The sequence below is a fragment of the Parasteatoda tepidariorum genome, chromosome 11 (genome assembly GCF_982258835.1).
Source record: "Parasteatoda tepidariorum strain Cologne lab strain chromosome 11, Ptep-v5.0, whole genome shotgun sequence".
NCBI classification, from domain to species: domain Eukaryota; kingdom Metazoa; phylum Arthropoda; class Arachnida; order Araneae; family Theridiidae; genus Parasteatoda; species Parasteatoda tepidariorum.
In genome coordinates this window covers 44,814,665-44,832,984 of record NC_141765.1, presented here as the reverse complement: position 1 = coordinate 44,832,984, position 18,320 = coordinate 44,814,665, and the positions used below count along the sequence as shown (strand labels likewise).

The following is an 18,320-nucleotide window of genomic DNA, read 5'->3' as shown; positions in this document are numbered from 1 at the left end:
AAATTTCATTTGAAAAGAGTTGTTGGAGATGCTAGTCTCACCTTCGAAGAACTGGCCACGCTGTCATGCCAAATCGAGGCATGCCTTAACTCAAGACCTCTATGTGAATTATCTAGCAGTCCAGATGATCCGTCTGTTCTGACACCAGGACATTTCCTGATAGGAAAGGCATTAACAGCTATTCCACAACCTACGATTCCAGACGACATCCGTCACTGCGACCGTTGGCGATTACTTAATTATTGTTTAACTAAATTCATTAATTTTGAAACCCCTCCGTGTTTCAAGGGGGGCGGTATGTTTAATACTACAGTCCACAGATGGCGCTATGCGCATCCTAATTAATTATTCATTGAGCTTGAGAAAATAAATAGTGTATGTGTATCGATTCCTGTGTGTGGAGTGTTTCAATGTTTTCGATGTATAATTCAATATTCTAAGTTCATCTCCAATTCCAGTAAATTGTGACAAATTCTAACTGATTTGTGAGATGTCTAAACGTTCCACCTTTAATTTATAGTTCCAAGTCCATACAACAACCGAGTCAGGTAAAAATTTATGAAACATTCTTTTTCCCGCTATTTGCTAAACCATATATATATATGATTATATTTGGAATACTATTAACTCATAACAAGTAATATTATTCGAAGATTCAAGATGTTGCATATAATGCAGTTAAAATACTATATTACATAAGATAAATAATTTAAACTTACTTTAATTATTAATATGCAGGTAATAATTGTACTGAAAACTGAGTTAAAATTTACATAAAAAGTCTCTATGCGTTCTATAGATTCCTCAATAAAACACATCTACTTCTATAGATGATCCGTTCTAGAGATGACTTAGAAGAAAAATGTTGACTTATTTATTTTCAGAACTTCTCATAGACTGACATCACCATGGCATCTAATAGAGTTAGACTTTGTACAGAAACGCATTTATTGAACTTTATGAAGATAAAAACTCTATTAGGAACAAACAATGCTAAAGTAGAGAAAAGTTATTATGCGTTTCAAAATTCCAAACACAAGAAAGTCCATGGGACAAAAGATTTTCTGGGTGAGAAACTATCTCTAATAAGGGAGCTGTTTCGAGTTCTCTTTCATCCTGTCCACGTATCACTTGAAGTTTTTTGTAAATCGATGGATGGATTTTCAATGACAACTTCTTCATGCGAAAACGATGAAAGAATAAACAAACAACAATTGTTTCATGTGGATATAAAATAAAATGTAGATCTTGAAATGTTTTCATTTATAGAGAAGGTTTTATTTAAACAATTCATCAAAATTTTAAGAAATTTACAGATTTTTAAAACAAATTCAGGAAAATGCGGGATTTTGAATTCATAAGAAACAGTATTGTAAGTTATATTGAAAAGTAATTATGTAGTAGTAATATATATATATATATATATATATATAGGACGATAGACTAGTAAATAATGACTCTTTCGCAGATAGAAACAGAATGATACTCTCTACTGACTACTCTGCAAGGCAAAATCCTATTTATATAGGCTTGGCGACAAAACCTTGGCACTTCAGACATGATTATAGGTTATTATCTTATAACTCCGTAAATATCAGTTCTTATAGATGTGAAACTTGAATTTTCCAGAATTACCATTTTGTCTCCAAACTTAGAGCCAAGTCTGCAAAAATTTCGCCAAACCTAGTCTCCCATGAAAAATGCATTAGGAATTATTTTCCCTCTAAATTGAGTTAGAATCACACGACTTTTTTGCAAATTTTCTAATTAAACTGCTTATTTAGGGTCCGTCTAAGATAATTAGCTTCATCACAAAGAACTTTCTCAATAAATTATTCACATTTTTTACAAATTCATTCGTAACTCTATGCTGTTGGAAATTAAATTGTTATCCTACTGCATAAGTAAAAATTTTAGCATACTATTTGAAATAAATTTCAAGAACTATACTACTTTCGCAACATAAAGAAAATATATTACAGGTGAATATTTAAAAGAAATGCATTCATCAACTTATTTATCAAAAAACATTATTTCATTTTGCTTTAAGGTATACAAATCAATAAATTTATTTACTTGTATTTTCTAACAATATTGCATGTATTTAATTATTCAATAAACTTCTTGTGACTCTGTGTTAAAAGGCTAATGACTACAATGTTTCTAAAATAAAAATTTTCTTTGCAGTTACAAATTTATGGGTACAATTCAGACTTATTCAGCAACTTTTCTGAAGCGTTAGCACTTTGTAGAAGTGATAGCATAGTAGCTATAGCTGTATTAATTCAGGTAAATATTTTATTGATGATTTTCATATTCATAGTATACAATCTCAAGCAACGCTTGAAAATCAGTTTACTTTTATAAGTGAATTATCTTTCACTATTCTATATTCTTTTATAACAAGCCTTTATTTTAAAAGGAAATTTTATTATCTACTATAATCCAAAGTCTTAGTGTTTGAACTAGAGTTTTAGTTACGCTATCTAAATTAGTAGGAAAATTAATTGAATGTGAGCATACTCATTAGCTAATGAGTATAAGTCCAAGTGTCTCTTTTTCAGTATTTTTTACCAAAGAATGTATAGTGTACATAATATACTATAAATATTAATTAAGGCAAACTTTCTAACGGAAAACTGCATCCGCAAACATTCTACTGTCTATAAGGTTTTCATAATTAAATTGTCCCCATCCAGATACATGCATGGTACCCAGTAAATGTAGTGACCAACTAAGAAAGGTAGGGCATATCCTAAGGATTAAGAACAGCATAGGAATCCATGTTTGGAAGTGTCATCGTACGCTGCTGCGACACTCCCTTTTTATGAAAAGCTAATATGGCGATCTTTGTCACCAAATCACTAAAATACGATAGAACAGCTATTATCAAACCTATATGCATGTAATAATTTTCGGCAATAATTATCATAAATCAGCTGGAGACATGATGGATTATTTAAAGTACATGCTCGAAAAGAAACGAACAATAAGCTCATAAAAGGGGCGCTAACAAGGCGGCCTGCGATGATGACATTTCTGAGCACGGGTCTTTTTTAATCTTTATGATGTGCCCTTCTTCTCCTAGAAGTTTGCCACAAAAGTTACGAGATATAGCTGGATCTATAGCTGTATATAGCTGGATCTAAGAGTCGATAGGACATCATATGTTTTATAAATAAGACTAAGGAAATTGTGGAAAAATATAGTCTGGAGGAAAGTTTTTGCTCCAAAAGTCGCTAATGAGGAGAAATTTGACAAATGTGGTTGAAATCTAATGAAAAATAAATAAATGCATTACATAGTAAAGTAGTAATGAATGAAATGAATAGTAATGAATGAAAGTTCAACAGAAAAAATCATCATACAAAAAGTTCGGTATCTTAAAATTAGTTTGGTGTCATGGCGAACAATATTATCATGCTTCCCATTGATCTTGAATGTTTAAATAATGGTTACAGATGATTAACAAGCAAGCTATTGTGACTTTCTATATTTTGGCAACCACTATAGCATTTAACGCTTAGTGCGAGCAAGATTATGTAAGGATATCATTTACCAACAACACATTTCCTTATTGGCTAATTATGGAACAAAACTTTTGTGGCAAAATCTTTTTTCTCATATCTTCATTTGTATCTTAACCAATTTGTGGACATTTAGAATATTAGATTGCATTGCATATGCATTTGACTTGACTCAGTTTAAATATAAACAATTTGTATATAAATTCATTAATCTTCTAAATGTCTATGATAACTTTTTACAGTCGATAAAAAATAGAAAAGATAAAACTTCATTTCCTAATCTCTTGCAGCAAAGAATTTTCATGTAAAATAGCTTTTGGAAAGTCTTGTACATTTATCGAAGTAAAAGTTCAAAAAGCATCTTCTTTTACCTGAAACATGTGATTTTATTAGTTTTATTGCTTCTTACCATTCCTTTTTCTCCTTATCTCTTTTGTATTATGACAAATCTCCGATTAAGGATTTCTTTTAAAATTGTCTTGTCAAATTGTCTAGAATGAAGAGATTTATATATTTTGCTGCAATTCTCAGAACCGTAATGCACATTTTTTAAGGTTAAATGAGATCTTAAATTAAATTTAAGATGGATTTTGAAATGTAATGATGATAAATGACGTGTTTAGTGACAAATATTAAAAGTACAGATCAGGAAAAGAATTTCATGTAAGAATTCTTTGTTCTTAGTATGTATAGAAATAAATTGGATAGCATGAATAAATGTATTATTAGAATTTATGAAATATCATTTCAAAATATCAATATTTCAAAGTCTGAAAAATTGAACTATGATATAATTGAAATTATTTATTACAGATTTCATTTTAAACTCAAAGGAAGCATGACGCAAGATATTTTTAACTTAATTACCTTATCATACGTATAAAAAGATTTTTAAAATAATTTTCTAAAAGATGCTTATTAATATTAATGCTGATTTAAAAATAATTAAAATGAAATTAGAAATGGCAAAAAATGCGGAAGAAAAATTCAGATTTTTTTAATAAACGGTTTAACTCCATGAAAAAAATTTAATAATCAGTCTGTTAAAGATTTGAACTGGTAAAGAATATGAAATGCCAATGGCAAACAATATGGGAACAAAATATCTTTTTGAGCTATATGGTTCTAAGCCTTTCCATATTTCTATACACACAAAAAAAAATTAAATTACCATGTATAATTTATAAACATATTGATAAAGTATCAAAATTAAGAGTCTTGCTTTATCCAGGAGCTTCATGTTCTTCTTGCTCGTTAAAAATTTGTGCCTGTTTCATATGTTATTTAGGCAGAAATTTGTATTTGTTTTATTAGTCTCTGGCTTGTTAAAATTTTGTGCCTGTCTTATGCTACGCTGACTTGTTATAAATTTTCATTTGTTTCATGCGTCTCTTACTTAAGGGAATTCGCATTTTTTTCTAGTTAGAAATGTCTGTCTATCTCAGATCTATTGCTCTGATTTGCAATGTTTTAAGTATGGATTATAACCTTCATTATATGTCTTTTTGGAAATTGAGTCCATTATTAAAGTATGATTTAATTGATATTACAATCATTTCAAAAGACAACAAAACGAAGAGACTCTGGTCTTCAGTTGCCAGTATTAATTCATATTAGCAACGAGATATGCGCCACACCATATTTTTGCTCACTGCACATTAAAAAAATCCAGTTAAAAAAAATCCAGGTCAAATTACGGTAAAAAGCATCGGTACTCTGGGTGCATTATCCTTAAAATTAAATTTATCATAAAATCCATTTTACCGTAAAATTTTATACCGTATATTTTACAGCTATAATTATTTCACATCAGTGATTCAGTGATTTTACAATGAATATAACTGTTAAAATTACTGCATATACGATATATCAGATTTATTGTTTCTTAAAATTTTACAGTAAAAATGGATTTTACGGAAAAAAGTGCCAGTACCTAGTGTGCAATATTTTCTTTTTGAAAGTAAGACCCAATACTATTGCATAGAGGAATTATTTCATGAAACAGAACTCCGTGTATGATCATTAAAAAAATTAAGTAAATTGTTGCTTTTCTTATAGATCTTTATACTAAATTTAGTTCACAACTGAAATGCAGAATAAATATTGACATTAATTCGAATTTAGTCATAACTTGCAAATTCGTGGTCACACACACACAAATTGATCACCTTGCCCCAATTGACACTAATCTGTAATTAAATCAAAATTTAGTAAGCATGGTTCTTTAGTTACATTTTTCTTTTAATTTCACCTGTACCTGCACACATATATGAATAACTTCATTTGGGATTACTTAAATCACAGCATTTGTCAGTGTCAGTGCCTTTTATTTAGAAATTGATAAATTGTTGTAAAACGTGGGAATCTAGTTGCACTCTATATTTATATGCATATATGCAAATTTAATAAAGCATGTATGGCACAGTGTCACCGACGAAATTAAAAACAGTTATTCAACATGTCCGTGAACTTGAAAGTAACTGATTTTTTGAAAAGTCCCTTTTGCAAGTGCTCTCTGGCCCTGTTCTCCTAATTTGATCCTGGGTAGAACAAAAACGAGTTTTGTGAAAAAAGTACTTACTCGGCAGAGAAAGCAATAAATTTTAAAACATCGAGAAAAAAAATGAAAGGGAGGTATAATCAATGAAGTAAACCAATAATAAAAGTACCATTTGAAATTTTTTTTGGTTTGGAGTAATATTCCAACATATTTATTCATTTAATTCACTTTCACCTGAAATATATTTTATTTCTAATAGATCAATAACATGCCTCTACATTTAATTTGAATAAGTCCTTGCCCATTTCCTTTTTATTTTTAACTTATTTTACAGATCATTTCTCATTTGTTGTAATTTAAGCGCTTTCCACTTTTGGCTAACAATTCTCTTTAAAACTAATAATTAATCAGCCAACTCAAACCACAAATAGCTTTTTGGCATCATTAGAACTTCCCAATTTCCAAGGCTTGTTTCAAACAAACTTTAGACATTTTTTCAAGCTTCAAAAATAATTTTACTTTCTTCGCTTGCCATTCGCTCTGTTGCCTTCATTAAAAAATCAGATGGTTGTCTAATTTTTTATATCGTTATAAATTTATACTTAATTGTTTTTATATTGTAATTGTTTTAAAATTATTGTTATTTCGCAAATATTGTAATTTTTAATCAAGGCATCTTCATTACAGTGCGAACCTATTACCAAAATTATGTTTCAAAATATCCATGCAAGTACAACATTAAGTTATAATAGTACAACTTAAAGTTTACTGATTAATGTCATAACACGTATAAAACTGTGAGTAAATTATCTTTAATGTAAATACGGTTACATTACCTTTAATACACGCAATATTAATGTATGAGATTCACAATTTCACTAAAACAAGCAATTCGTGGAAGGAAAATTAACGTTCTGATTAAAAAACAGTTTTGCAAAAAACAACGTCTGATTTAATCCAGAAGTATAAGTTACATGCTGTACCTAGAAGTACCGTGCACAAAAAAAGACGACCCTGAATAACTTTTGATCTAAAGAACGGATTTTCACGTTCTAGGACTCAATCTTAATGGCTCGAGAGGATGACCTTAAATATGCTAATTAGTAAGTGCAGACGATATTTAAGGTACAAAATCAGACCCCAAAACTTGCTTTCTTTGAAAAACATACTTTTTCTTTTTAGACGAAATCTGATTTCTGATCCCCAAAGTATAGAAAGTAGCAGCAATCTGAGAAATTATGGTCTTAATGGTTTGGTCAGGACAGCGGTCCAAAATTAATGCCATCCCTTTAATGTCATCCTACTTTTTTTTTATTTCGCTGTCTCTCGAGAACTTCTCAAGCAAACTGAAAACTTTTTGCACACAAATATAAAACTTGGTAGTTCAAAGATAATCTCATGCAAAAAATAAATTTTAGTAAATATTTATTATTTAATAATGATCGAAAAAATTTTAAATTTTAAGGTCTGAAATTTTTTACATAATTTTAAAGTATATAATTTTATGTAGCAGAAATAATCGAACGAAATCGGCTTAAAAGTTCTCGAGAAATAGAATTTTATATATACGACTTCTCTAAAATATTATTTCTCAGGAACTACTCAACCGATTTCTCTCAAATTTTGTATTTTACCATGTAAGATTAGATACCTTAAAATTATGTAAAATATTGCATACCTTAATATTCAAAATTTTTTCCATTATTATTATAAAATATTAAATATTTACTAAGATTTATCTTCTGCGTGGAATTATCTTTGGACAAAAGATTTTTATAGTTGTGAGCAAAAATTTTTCAGCTCTAGATGAGGTGAAATACGCAAAAAGTAAAATTGACAATAAAGTTCCAATCTTTAGATCGCTCTCCGGACCAAACTATTTTGACCATATTTTCCAGACTGCTGTTACCCCCTATATTTTGGGGGTCAGGAATCTGAATCCGTTGAAATATTTTTTTGTTTATTCGGAGAAAGTGCGTTTTTGTGCCTGATTTCGTAACTTAAATTATAGTCTGAACATATAGCACGCATATTTGAGGCCAACCCCCCCCCCCCCGAGCCGTGAAGATTCATTCCCAGAACGTGAAGATCCGATCATTAGATCAAAAGTTATTCAGGGTGGTCCGTTTTCTTTGGTGCACACTTCATGTAATTTACATGTTATTTAATTAACCCGTATGTATTTTAACTGTACATATTCATTAAGTGAATATATAAGAGATTTAACGATTGATCAAAAATCAAATTTACACAAGAACTTAAAAGTATAGTACAAAAATTGGCAAGGATGAAACATAAGAAAAATGATTGTGCTAGATTTTTTTTTAAAAAATATTGCAGGGGAAATTTCTCTGCAGAAGAATTAATTTTTACAAGAATACGTAATCATATCGTACAATTTTTAAAAGGTTTAGTATGCACTTTTAAAAAAATTGGCTCAACGTTGAATTATAGTATAGAGAACGTTTACAATAATACTGTTAACACTTGCTACAACTTCATGCTTAATTGAACTATGTTTCTTTCAAAATAGGTCATAGTATCATGGTATCAAAATTAAGAAATACATTTTTTTCCTAATTTAACACCATATTAATATTACAAACATTTTTGCGATATTATTGCTCAAAGCACTGTGTAATTTCTAAAAGTGTATCCATACACGGTATATTATTTATAATTAGCATACATTTCACTTCAATTCATAATTTTTACTTATATGTGTCCATACTTTAATCAGAAATATCTATTTTATCCTGAAATTCTTTACTCTTAAACATTATTTTCAAGAAACGCCAAATTTTTCCCTATGAAATTAATACTCTAAAACTTAAGTAAATACTAAGTTAAATAGTGTTTCATTTTTATAATGAATAAGCATTTACATTTTTTAACATTATTCCCCATGTGAAAACAAAAATTTATTATTTATTAAGTAGAACTGCATATTAATCATAAAGTTACAATTATTGATTTTCTTAATTAATAACAGACCAATGAAAATCGTCGAAAATTAAACAATTCAGGTGTGGCTAATATTTAACCTCTTTTAGAAATTAAGCAAACTTGTATTTAAGTAATGTATAAAACTGAAGGATCATTATTAATTCACTTATTAATGTCTCTTGTTTTTATTTCTTTTTAAGTCAAAATCACTTACTAAGTTAAATCATTTATCTAATCTCGTATAAAGTAAATAATGATGCTTTAGAAAAGAAAAATATTTACATGAAAATTACATTTAATATAGTTTTATGTAAGAAGAGAAATTATCATTCGTAATGAAGAAAATAACACCGCCAATAACTTTATTGTTTGTGTCAGAATTGAATTTATGGGTCTTTCTTATTAATTGAAATTTTATATAGACTTAAATAAGTGAAATAGGAATTGCTAAAATGAGTGTCAATTTTAATCTTAGAGAATTTGCTAAACTTCGTAGTAACTTATTCCATTTTATTCTTCTTAATTTTTTTATTACAATTTACCTTGAAATGAATGAGAAAAACTTGTTTATCAATTTAATACGCCATAGTCTGATTCATTACAAAAATTGAATTTCGAAACTTTTTCGATTAAAGTAGTAGTCAAATATATCGATTATATTACAAAAGTTTATTTCCTTTAATTTATCCACACAGCTATACAATATATGTATTATATTTTTATAATAAATATCGCTAAAATGTAATGAATGGTAAAAAAAACTGTAATTATGTATAAAGAATATGCTTTCACGTAATTTTTTCTGTAGTTAATGTTTTCTATTAGATTTTGCTATTTATAATATAAAATTTTACAAACAATACAAAATATTTAATATTTAATTAGATGAAATGAAATTACCAGTTTTAATCTCAGTAGCTGACTGCTTTTAACCCATAGGGCACTAATTTAGTTACTACTTATATTAATAGTATTATGAGAATTATTCAAAATAAGTGAAAAAAATAACTTAATTATGGAGTTAATTCATTTTAAATTCTACATTTCTTATTTCATGTATCAAAGATATCTATTGAAAATTTAAATGCGATATTTTCTTCAAAAAAAGTTTTAAGAAAGGAATTGAATCAAACATATTTAGCATTTGATAATATTTTCTTAAAAAAATGATCATTTCTAACAATGAAAAGTAAGTCTTGAACACAACTCCTGATACAAAATATCTTCAAAAACTAATGCTCTCGAACCAAGATTCTATTACTGTGGCTATTATCATCTATTGCCAGACTTTAACATTTCATTATTTATGAGCCAATTAGTGCCAAAAAGGAGAAAAGTTCTCTAGTGAAGAAAATGTAAACAGAAGGATTAAATGAAGTGCTCTCAATTTTCTCCCTCGTTCTGGCTATGGCAAAATTGAGAATATGAGTGATTGGACAAATATAAAAGCACGTGGAATTGGCTGATAAAGGATTGAGGTTATATTTTTTCAGAAATTTTCTTTCTGAAAAAAAGTTTTGGGACCATTACTTAGCCAGACACTTTTTTATGAAGTCGTCTGCGATTTGAGACATTTTCAACTCTTAAGCTTGAATTACTAGAAACAAATTTCGTATCTTTTTAAACCGAAATAAATTGTTTTTTCAAATTTGAATAAATACTAAAAACTATTAAATTTTCTTTCCATTTTCTTGGGTATTTATAACAATAATTTACTCCAGTAAAAACAAACAATGCAGTTTAGTTATTTATTTTAAGTTAAATGTTATTAACATTATCTCTCAAGATAAAGTTGTAAAAGAATTCAATAAGGTTATATGAACATTGATTTTGTCAAAGATTAACTAAGACAAAAGATTATAGTCATATCCTTCTAGCATTTAGTTCTGAATATTAAAAATACGTTTATTTGAAAACTTTTGTTGTACTGTAAAGTTTAAGTTTTTAATTATTATGACTATCTGGTTGTTATGTCTAAAATAATATCTAATTTACAACAAAAATTCTTAACAGGTTATTATTTAAAAGCTTAAGTCTGTTTTGCCTTACTAGCGTAAATCACCTTTTTAAAAGTCAACTTGAGACTTCTATAACTTTATCAATATATAATAGAACCAGTGTTTTAATATATTAAGTTTGTAGAAAATAAATAGATATAAATAAATAGAATAATAGATATAATAATAATAGATATAATAATAATAGATATAATAATAATAGATATAATAATAATAGATATAAATAGAATAATAGATATAAATAGATAGAATAAAATGGAATAATAGATAAAATCAAATAAAATATTTTGTACTTCATGTAGCTGATTGTCCGGTTTCAAGAGAGAATTTTTCTAACTATACACTGTAAAGAGTTCTGAATAAAAATTCCGGTAAAAAGTAATGGTACCCTGACTGCGGCATTCGTAAAATCCATTTTTGTTTTTTTAAGTACGCTCTTTTTACCGAAACATATTATAAAATGATTTTTACAATAATAGTCATTTTATAGTTAAAAAAGTACATTTAATTTTAAGATTTAAGCAGTATCAGATTTTTTTTTCTTCTGTAAAACTTTATGGTAAAAACCGATTTCACTGTAAATACGAATTCCACGTTAAAATGTACAAATTCTCAGGATCTAGTACTTTTTACTGTAAGCTTATTCGGAATTTTTTAAAGAGTACATATTAAAATCTACGGCCTAATTAGATTTAAAATCATAGTAAATATAATATATTGGAACTGAAATAAAATTTATTTTAAATTTTTTTTATTTTAAATTGAGCGGTTTAATAATTAAATAATTTTGGTTGCATAGTTTATTTATTTGAAAGAAATACAATTATGTAAACTATTTGTTTTCTCACGTTTTTCCGAATATAATTTATATTTAATCATTTTAATCAAATCAGATAAATTGTTTGAAACCGAAGCACTCTCTTTATATATTAAGATGTAAGATATAAGATTTTATTACTTCAATTTAGGTTAGATGACTTTGTACATTTCTAGCTTAATCTCAGTGCAGTTAAGCCTTCAATTTGGTTAATATTTCCTTTTAAAGTGTTCGGTAAATGTAAAAGAAAAAGTATTCTAATTGGATTTTAAATTTGGTTTTCTTGTACCTAAATTTTTGAATTTTTTACTTGATTTATCTTTGAAAAAATATTAAAAGTAAGATTTGGAATTAATTACTAATTTGGAAAAAATATTAAACTGGAACTAATTTGGAAAAAATATTAAAAGTAAGATCAATGTTTGAATATTATTTGAGATTAAAAAAAGTGCTAAAAATGTTCAAGTTTTTAAAGATTTAACACTTCCATCTGCAGTTACAAAAACATTTTTTAAATACTTATTTAACAAAAAAGTTTACTCACTACGCCATATGTTCGATAAATGTTTACTTTTTATATGCACTATCTAATATCTAAGTTGGAAATTGGCTAATTAATATTGGCTAAAATGCAATGATATGCATCATTTATTAAATAGTACTTGTTTTTTCAAGAATATTTTAAAATGAAATATATATTTCTTTATTATAAGCAATGTAACTGTTTTATTCTGGGAAAAATGTCAAGAAAATACAATTAGCTATTTTTAGTAGACTTTGAATGCCAATACCATATGCCTTATAATATTGACTCGTAATATGTCAATAATAATTTATCGATCAAGTTTTTGTTCTGAGCTTAAAATATTCCCATTTGTGTTGTAACGTTTACATCCAATTCTAGGGCAGAAAATCATTTCTTATAAAGATCTGAAGTGGGAGGTATTTTCATTTGGATTTCTTAAGAAATTGAAAATATTTCAATGAAGACAAATTCTAATAAATAAATCGTTTTTTTAGTAACATATTTTATTAAAATTAGAATTTGAATTCAAGACGTTTCGAATAATTTGCTCTAATTTCAACTAATTCTGTTTTATTTATCTATTTTTTTAACTATTTAAATTCCACCAATAAAAATCAAATTAAGTTAAGCAATATTTTAAAAAAAGAACTGAAATTTAGAAGAATTGAAGTTTTAATCTTCACGAATTGTCTCAAAACCCATTTTATACGAGTTTGATGGTTTTAGTGTTACCTCTCACTCATATCAAGCAGAATTTTAATTTTTAATTGAAATGTTATTTTTTTAATTTGGAAAGTCTTGTTTTTCAATTAAAATTATTCATGATGGATAACTTTGTTTTGAATGGCTTACTTACCTCTCTGTTATGGGACTCAGTTTCAAACTTGGCAATGGCTGGTTGATTCCTATACTGCCCCCTGGCTTGCCCCAACAGCAGTGCTAAGGTAAAATAACCCTATTGATTGGCAGATGATGAATTAGAATCACCCTGAAGTTTGGTTAACCACGGGAGGTGTTCGTAGTTTTCCTCTCCCGGTGAAGAAAATGTGGGTTAGTTCTATTGAAAAATACTTCACGAAGGGGAGTTGGTACCAATGTTGGGTCCAAGAATGCCCTTGACTTTTAGGCTGGGATCAATATTACAAAGAAAATTATGAGTTGAATATTAATAGACGCTACAACATTAAATATTTGAAACCAATAATATAACAGAATAAAATTGAGTAATATTATTTTATTAAACTTTAATTTTTTAAAAAATTAATTAATGTTTTTGTTTGCGTTAATATACCCCTGTAAGTTTATTTATAACTAAGCCAAAAGAGAAGATCAGTTATAAAACCTATTTCGTACAAGATATGCCATTTTCCAAGAAAATTTAGACCTCAGGAAAGCAGGTAAATTTAAACCACAATCGCTGAGTAAATTCCTGAGTCTGGCTTTACATTACTCTTTAGCATTTGTTCATTTTCTTGCATTATATGTGCTTAATAATTTCTTGCATTAAGTTAAAAAAGATCACTAATTTATTGCATTAAATTAATTATGATTTATAATTTCTTGCATCTTGTTATATACGTTTAATAATTTCTTGCATTAAGTTATATATGATTAATAATTTCTTGCATTAAGATATGTGCATATTTAGCAAAATTTTAGGTCACATAATTGATTCTTGTTGAGTTATATATTAAGATAATACATTGTCTGAGTTTTAAAGATAAATTTGTGTACCTTATTTAATAATTGAGATCATCGTAAATTATTATGTTTCACAATTTTATTCATCACAAACTCAAAGTTTTAATTTTCTCTTGTTATAAACATGAGCGCATGTAGTCTCAATCAAACATTTTATGGTGGTTTACTCAACTAATTTTCATTAATTTTATTATTACTTATTTTTTGATATTTTCTACAATTTCAAATTCATTTCAGTCAAAATAGGAGAATGAAGGTCTGAAAAGGCACGTTTATAAGAGATCCTTAAAAGAATGATACAAAGAATGATTTTTTTTCCCTCCGATTTCACGAATGAGATACAAAGCTGATTTCATTATTATCAATCTTAACTTATATAATTAAGTGGAACTATTAAACAGTATTTAGCAAGCTAAGTATATTTGTTTAATTTTTAAAACCTTTTTTATAATCGTAATTGTCCTAATCTAGACTCCATCTTTAAGCATTCACCCCGGCTTTTTCCAAATCTTCATCTGTAGGCTTTCTTGGATCAAAAAATCCATTTTCCCTAGGTTATTCATTAGTTAAGGAGTGAGTAGCAATGAAATTTCAGTATAATTTTTCTCCAGAGTCCTGAAACTTTGCTGGTTGATACTATTGAATTTATGGGATTGCTTTTGCTAGTGCATATTATTGTCGTGTAGGAAATATTTGATGTTCTTTTTTATTTATTTAACACTAAGAAGTGTATTAGAAGCCACTTTAACTTCTGTAATCACCATAGGTTAGAAAGATAAGTTTTTATTTCCTTCAATTTCTCGTTGTTTTGCTTATAAATATTTTTGTCATGATTTTAATTTAGCCACTTTTTCCACTAAATATGAGCGTGCCAACAAAAGTTAATTTAAACTGCAATTTTTAAAAATATATTCTTTCATCTTCATATGTTTTTAGAAATATTAAAAAAATCGTTTTAAATATGGATATTCAATCCTATTGATTAGTTTTAGGCCGAAATTTACAGTGGATGGTGAGTTTAACTAAATAACTTATAGTGCGACTTTGAGAAGAACCCCTCCAGACTGAAAGTCAGGGGTTAAGTTTTCTGCTATGGTAACGATCTTTCCTCGTAGCCATAGTACCCGCCACGATGAGGAGACGGGTGTCTGGAGGAGTTCTCCTGAAAGCCGTACACTAATTATGGTTCTACATAATAAGTTTAATTTATTTATTCACATATTTTATTAATACACTTTTTTATCTTTCAAAATGCGCAAGAGTATGAAAATGTTCTTTTTATGGTTATTTTATAGGCGTTATATGAATTTCCTTTATATAAAATAAGAATATTTAACAAGCACTATACAGTATAAATATCGTTCAACTTATAAATACACATTTCTTAATTGCTATAAGTTTATCCATAAGTTTTTCCTTTTAATCATATTTTTTTTATTCAGTTTTCGATCTTTCAAAATCCACAATGCTACAGACAATTGTATTTTTATCTGATTTTAATGAAGCTATATATATTTTCTAAGAGGGTAAATTTCCTTATGTACTATAAATATCAAAAAACTTTAAGGTACTTTTAATTCTCTGAAGAAAGTAAATGTAATTTAGGAAATGGTATTATATTTTATTCCTTGTTCAAAAATTTTATTTTTAGAGAAAAAAGGCAAATATAATTGAAATATACTCGAAGGCGAATATTAAAGTAATCGTTAAAACTTTCGTATATTTTAGTATTTCTATAAAAACCAGTAGTTCACAGTATTTTTAAAATTATTATACAAACATCAAACAGATTTTCTTCGAAGACGGTGAGAATTAATTTGTATCCGAAATACAAAATCCAGAAAAATAATAACCAATTATCTTTCATTTAAGAACGTAATATGCTTGTGATCCTAAATTGCTTCAACGCGTTAAATTATTCTCAAGTTTCTCAGCTTTTGACTGGACTCAGTTCATTTTAATCACGTTTAATTCTCTTTTCTCTGCGATTTAAATGCGACGCGGAGAATTCTTTGAAAGCTTCCAGTTACTCGAGAATTTTACTATTCTCTAATTTAATTAAGTGCATGTTTGTTAATCATGCGCTTAAGTGAGCGGAGAAAGACCGCATTGGAAGATTTCTTTTTTAAGTTACATAAATACAAAAAATAAATAAATAACTGTAAAAAACGGAGAATCATATTTAGAGACATTGTTTTTTTAGTTTCATTAATGGTTGAAATTAAAAAGAAAACGGATTTAAAATAACTACACGGAATGTTATTAATCAAGAAGGACATAAATCGTAAGGAAAGGGTTTATTCAATCGTAAATGATTATTCCGTTTTCTGTTATATCAGTTAGCTAATTACTTCTTTCCTTTTAAATTTCAAGCTTATACAATTACAATAATTTTATTAATGCAATTTAAAGTTTTTTTCTTCTTTTATTTCAAAGTTGTCAAGTTATGAGCTGCATATACTAAGCATCCAGTCAAGTCAAATATAGTAGTAAATACTACATATGTATATTATTTATCTAGTAATTGCGCAGAAGTTTATCAAGAAACATTATCTACACAATGAAAAAATTCTTGAAAAATTTTGGTGAAAAGCACCAGCACTTTTTGTCGCAAAATCACTTTTCCTATATCTTATTTCCCGTTTCATTTTCATTTTTACCAATAATTTTAACAGTAATGTTTACTGAATTACAGTGATTCAGTAAATACTACAGTAAAAATTCAGGTATGTCAGATTTTTTTGTTCCATAAAATTTTACCGTATTGTTTCCGGAATATTTTTAAAGTGTATTATTAATCAAGACTTTTAGGGTAAAGAATTTATAATTAAATTGTGAAAGATTATTTTACTTTTTGTTTTTTAGGATTTATTATTACTATTTTTATTTTAAATAAAATAATATTCTTTTACAAATATGCTACAAAAATAATAATTTTTTTTTCATTTCAAAGATAGGAAATTTGTCAAATGATGAACTGCGTATACTAAGCAGCCAATTGAGTCAAATATTGTACAGAGGTAAGTGTGAAATTTATTTTTCTTAAACAATAATAATTTTAAGTTAAAATTTTGTAGGCAACAATTACTGTGATTCCAAATTTAATACAATAGTTTTAGAGACAAATTAATAAATGTTTACGTTTCTATAAAAATGCTATAGAAAAATTGCTCAGAGAAAGGGTGCACAAAAAATTTAATGTTTAGCTCATTTTAAAAGTAACAATTGCAAAATATTTGCATTTATATTTCATACTCAAATAATATTTTAATTGGCATAACAAAGAATCAAAGCACTTTCACTGTACAAGGTTCGAGCGAAATTATAAACTATTGTTTCTAATTCTATAAACTATTGTTACAAAACACAACAAATTAAAATTATCAATTTCTTTCATTGTAAAATTACGCTATATTTCTTTTAAACTCATAAAGTTTTCAATGAATTTCTAAGAATTTCTGAAAAAGATAGATATTTTTAAACAATTTTAATAAAATTTATATTTGAAACAATCTAATAAAATAACCATTGGTATTATTAGAAATACCAATGACAAAACATAATAATGAAATAAAATTTACAATATACAGTTTTAATAGGAATTTGAATAAAGTTAATTTTTGTCGTTTAATTTTCTAAAGTAATGTAATTAAATAAACAAACTCAAATTTAAGTTTATTTCCTAACTATCATAAGACATTTTTTCCTTTTTTTATTCTTAATAATTGTTATCTGGGCTTTCTTCAATGGGAAAACTAAATTTTAATTAGCTGTATCTTTCGAACAAATAAGACGTGAAATAAAATTGCTTCATTTCATATTAAAATCTTATCGTATAATATTTACAAACAATTAAAATTATAATCTTTAAAACAATAAGAAAAATTATTTTAATCAGCTATATAATATTTCATCACAGTAGAATATATCATTATTTTCCTCATTCTTGAAATATTATATTAATACATATAAATTATTTTAATTTACTAATTGAATTATCCCTATTGTAAAAGCTGCTCATGTCTCAATAGCAAACCATTTTGAAACAATTAGTCCAATTAATGATATTAAGAAATTTAAGATTGAGAGCAAAATTTTCAGAATTGCCCCAAAGGAAATATTCCAAAAATAATTAGAATAAATGCATTTCAAAAGTAATAAATCAAAAGAAGAACCATGCTGAGGTTTCGTAATCATGGCAATGACTGAAAAACGGAATGAACAACATATATTAAAGGCCATATGAAAAGAATGCATGCATAAGTCAAAAAATTGATGGCAACTG

The 18,320-nt window shown here is 27.1% G+C and overlaps 1 protein-coding gene across 1 annotated transcript in view; it reads left to right on the top strand.

The window, feature by feature from the left end:
- Positions 1-18,320, top strand: part of LOC107447997 (carbonic anhydrase-related protein 10-like) — a 610,624-nt gene that overhangs the window by 467,381 nt on the left and 124,923 nt on the right. Inside the window, exons 5-6 of the mRNA XM_071187366.2 lie at positions 2,188-2,289; positions 16,989-17,055. Coding sequence (XP_071043467.1) covers positions 2,188-2,289; positions 16,989-17,055 — 169 coding nt within the window. The remainder of the gene's footprint in view (positions 1-2,187; positions 2,290-16,988; positions 17,056-18,320) is intronic.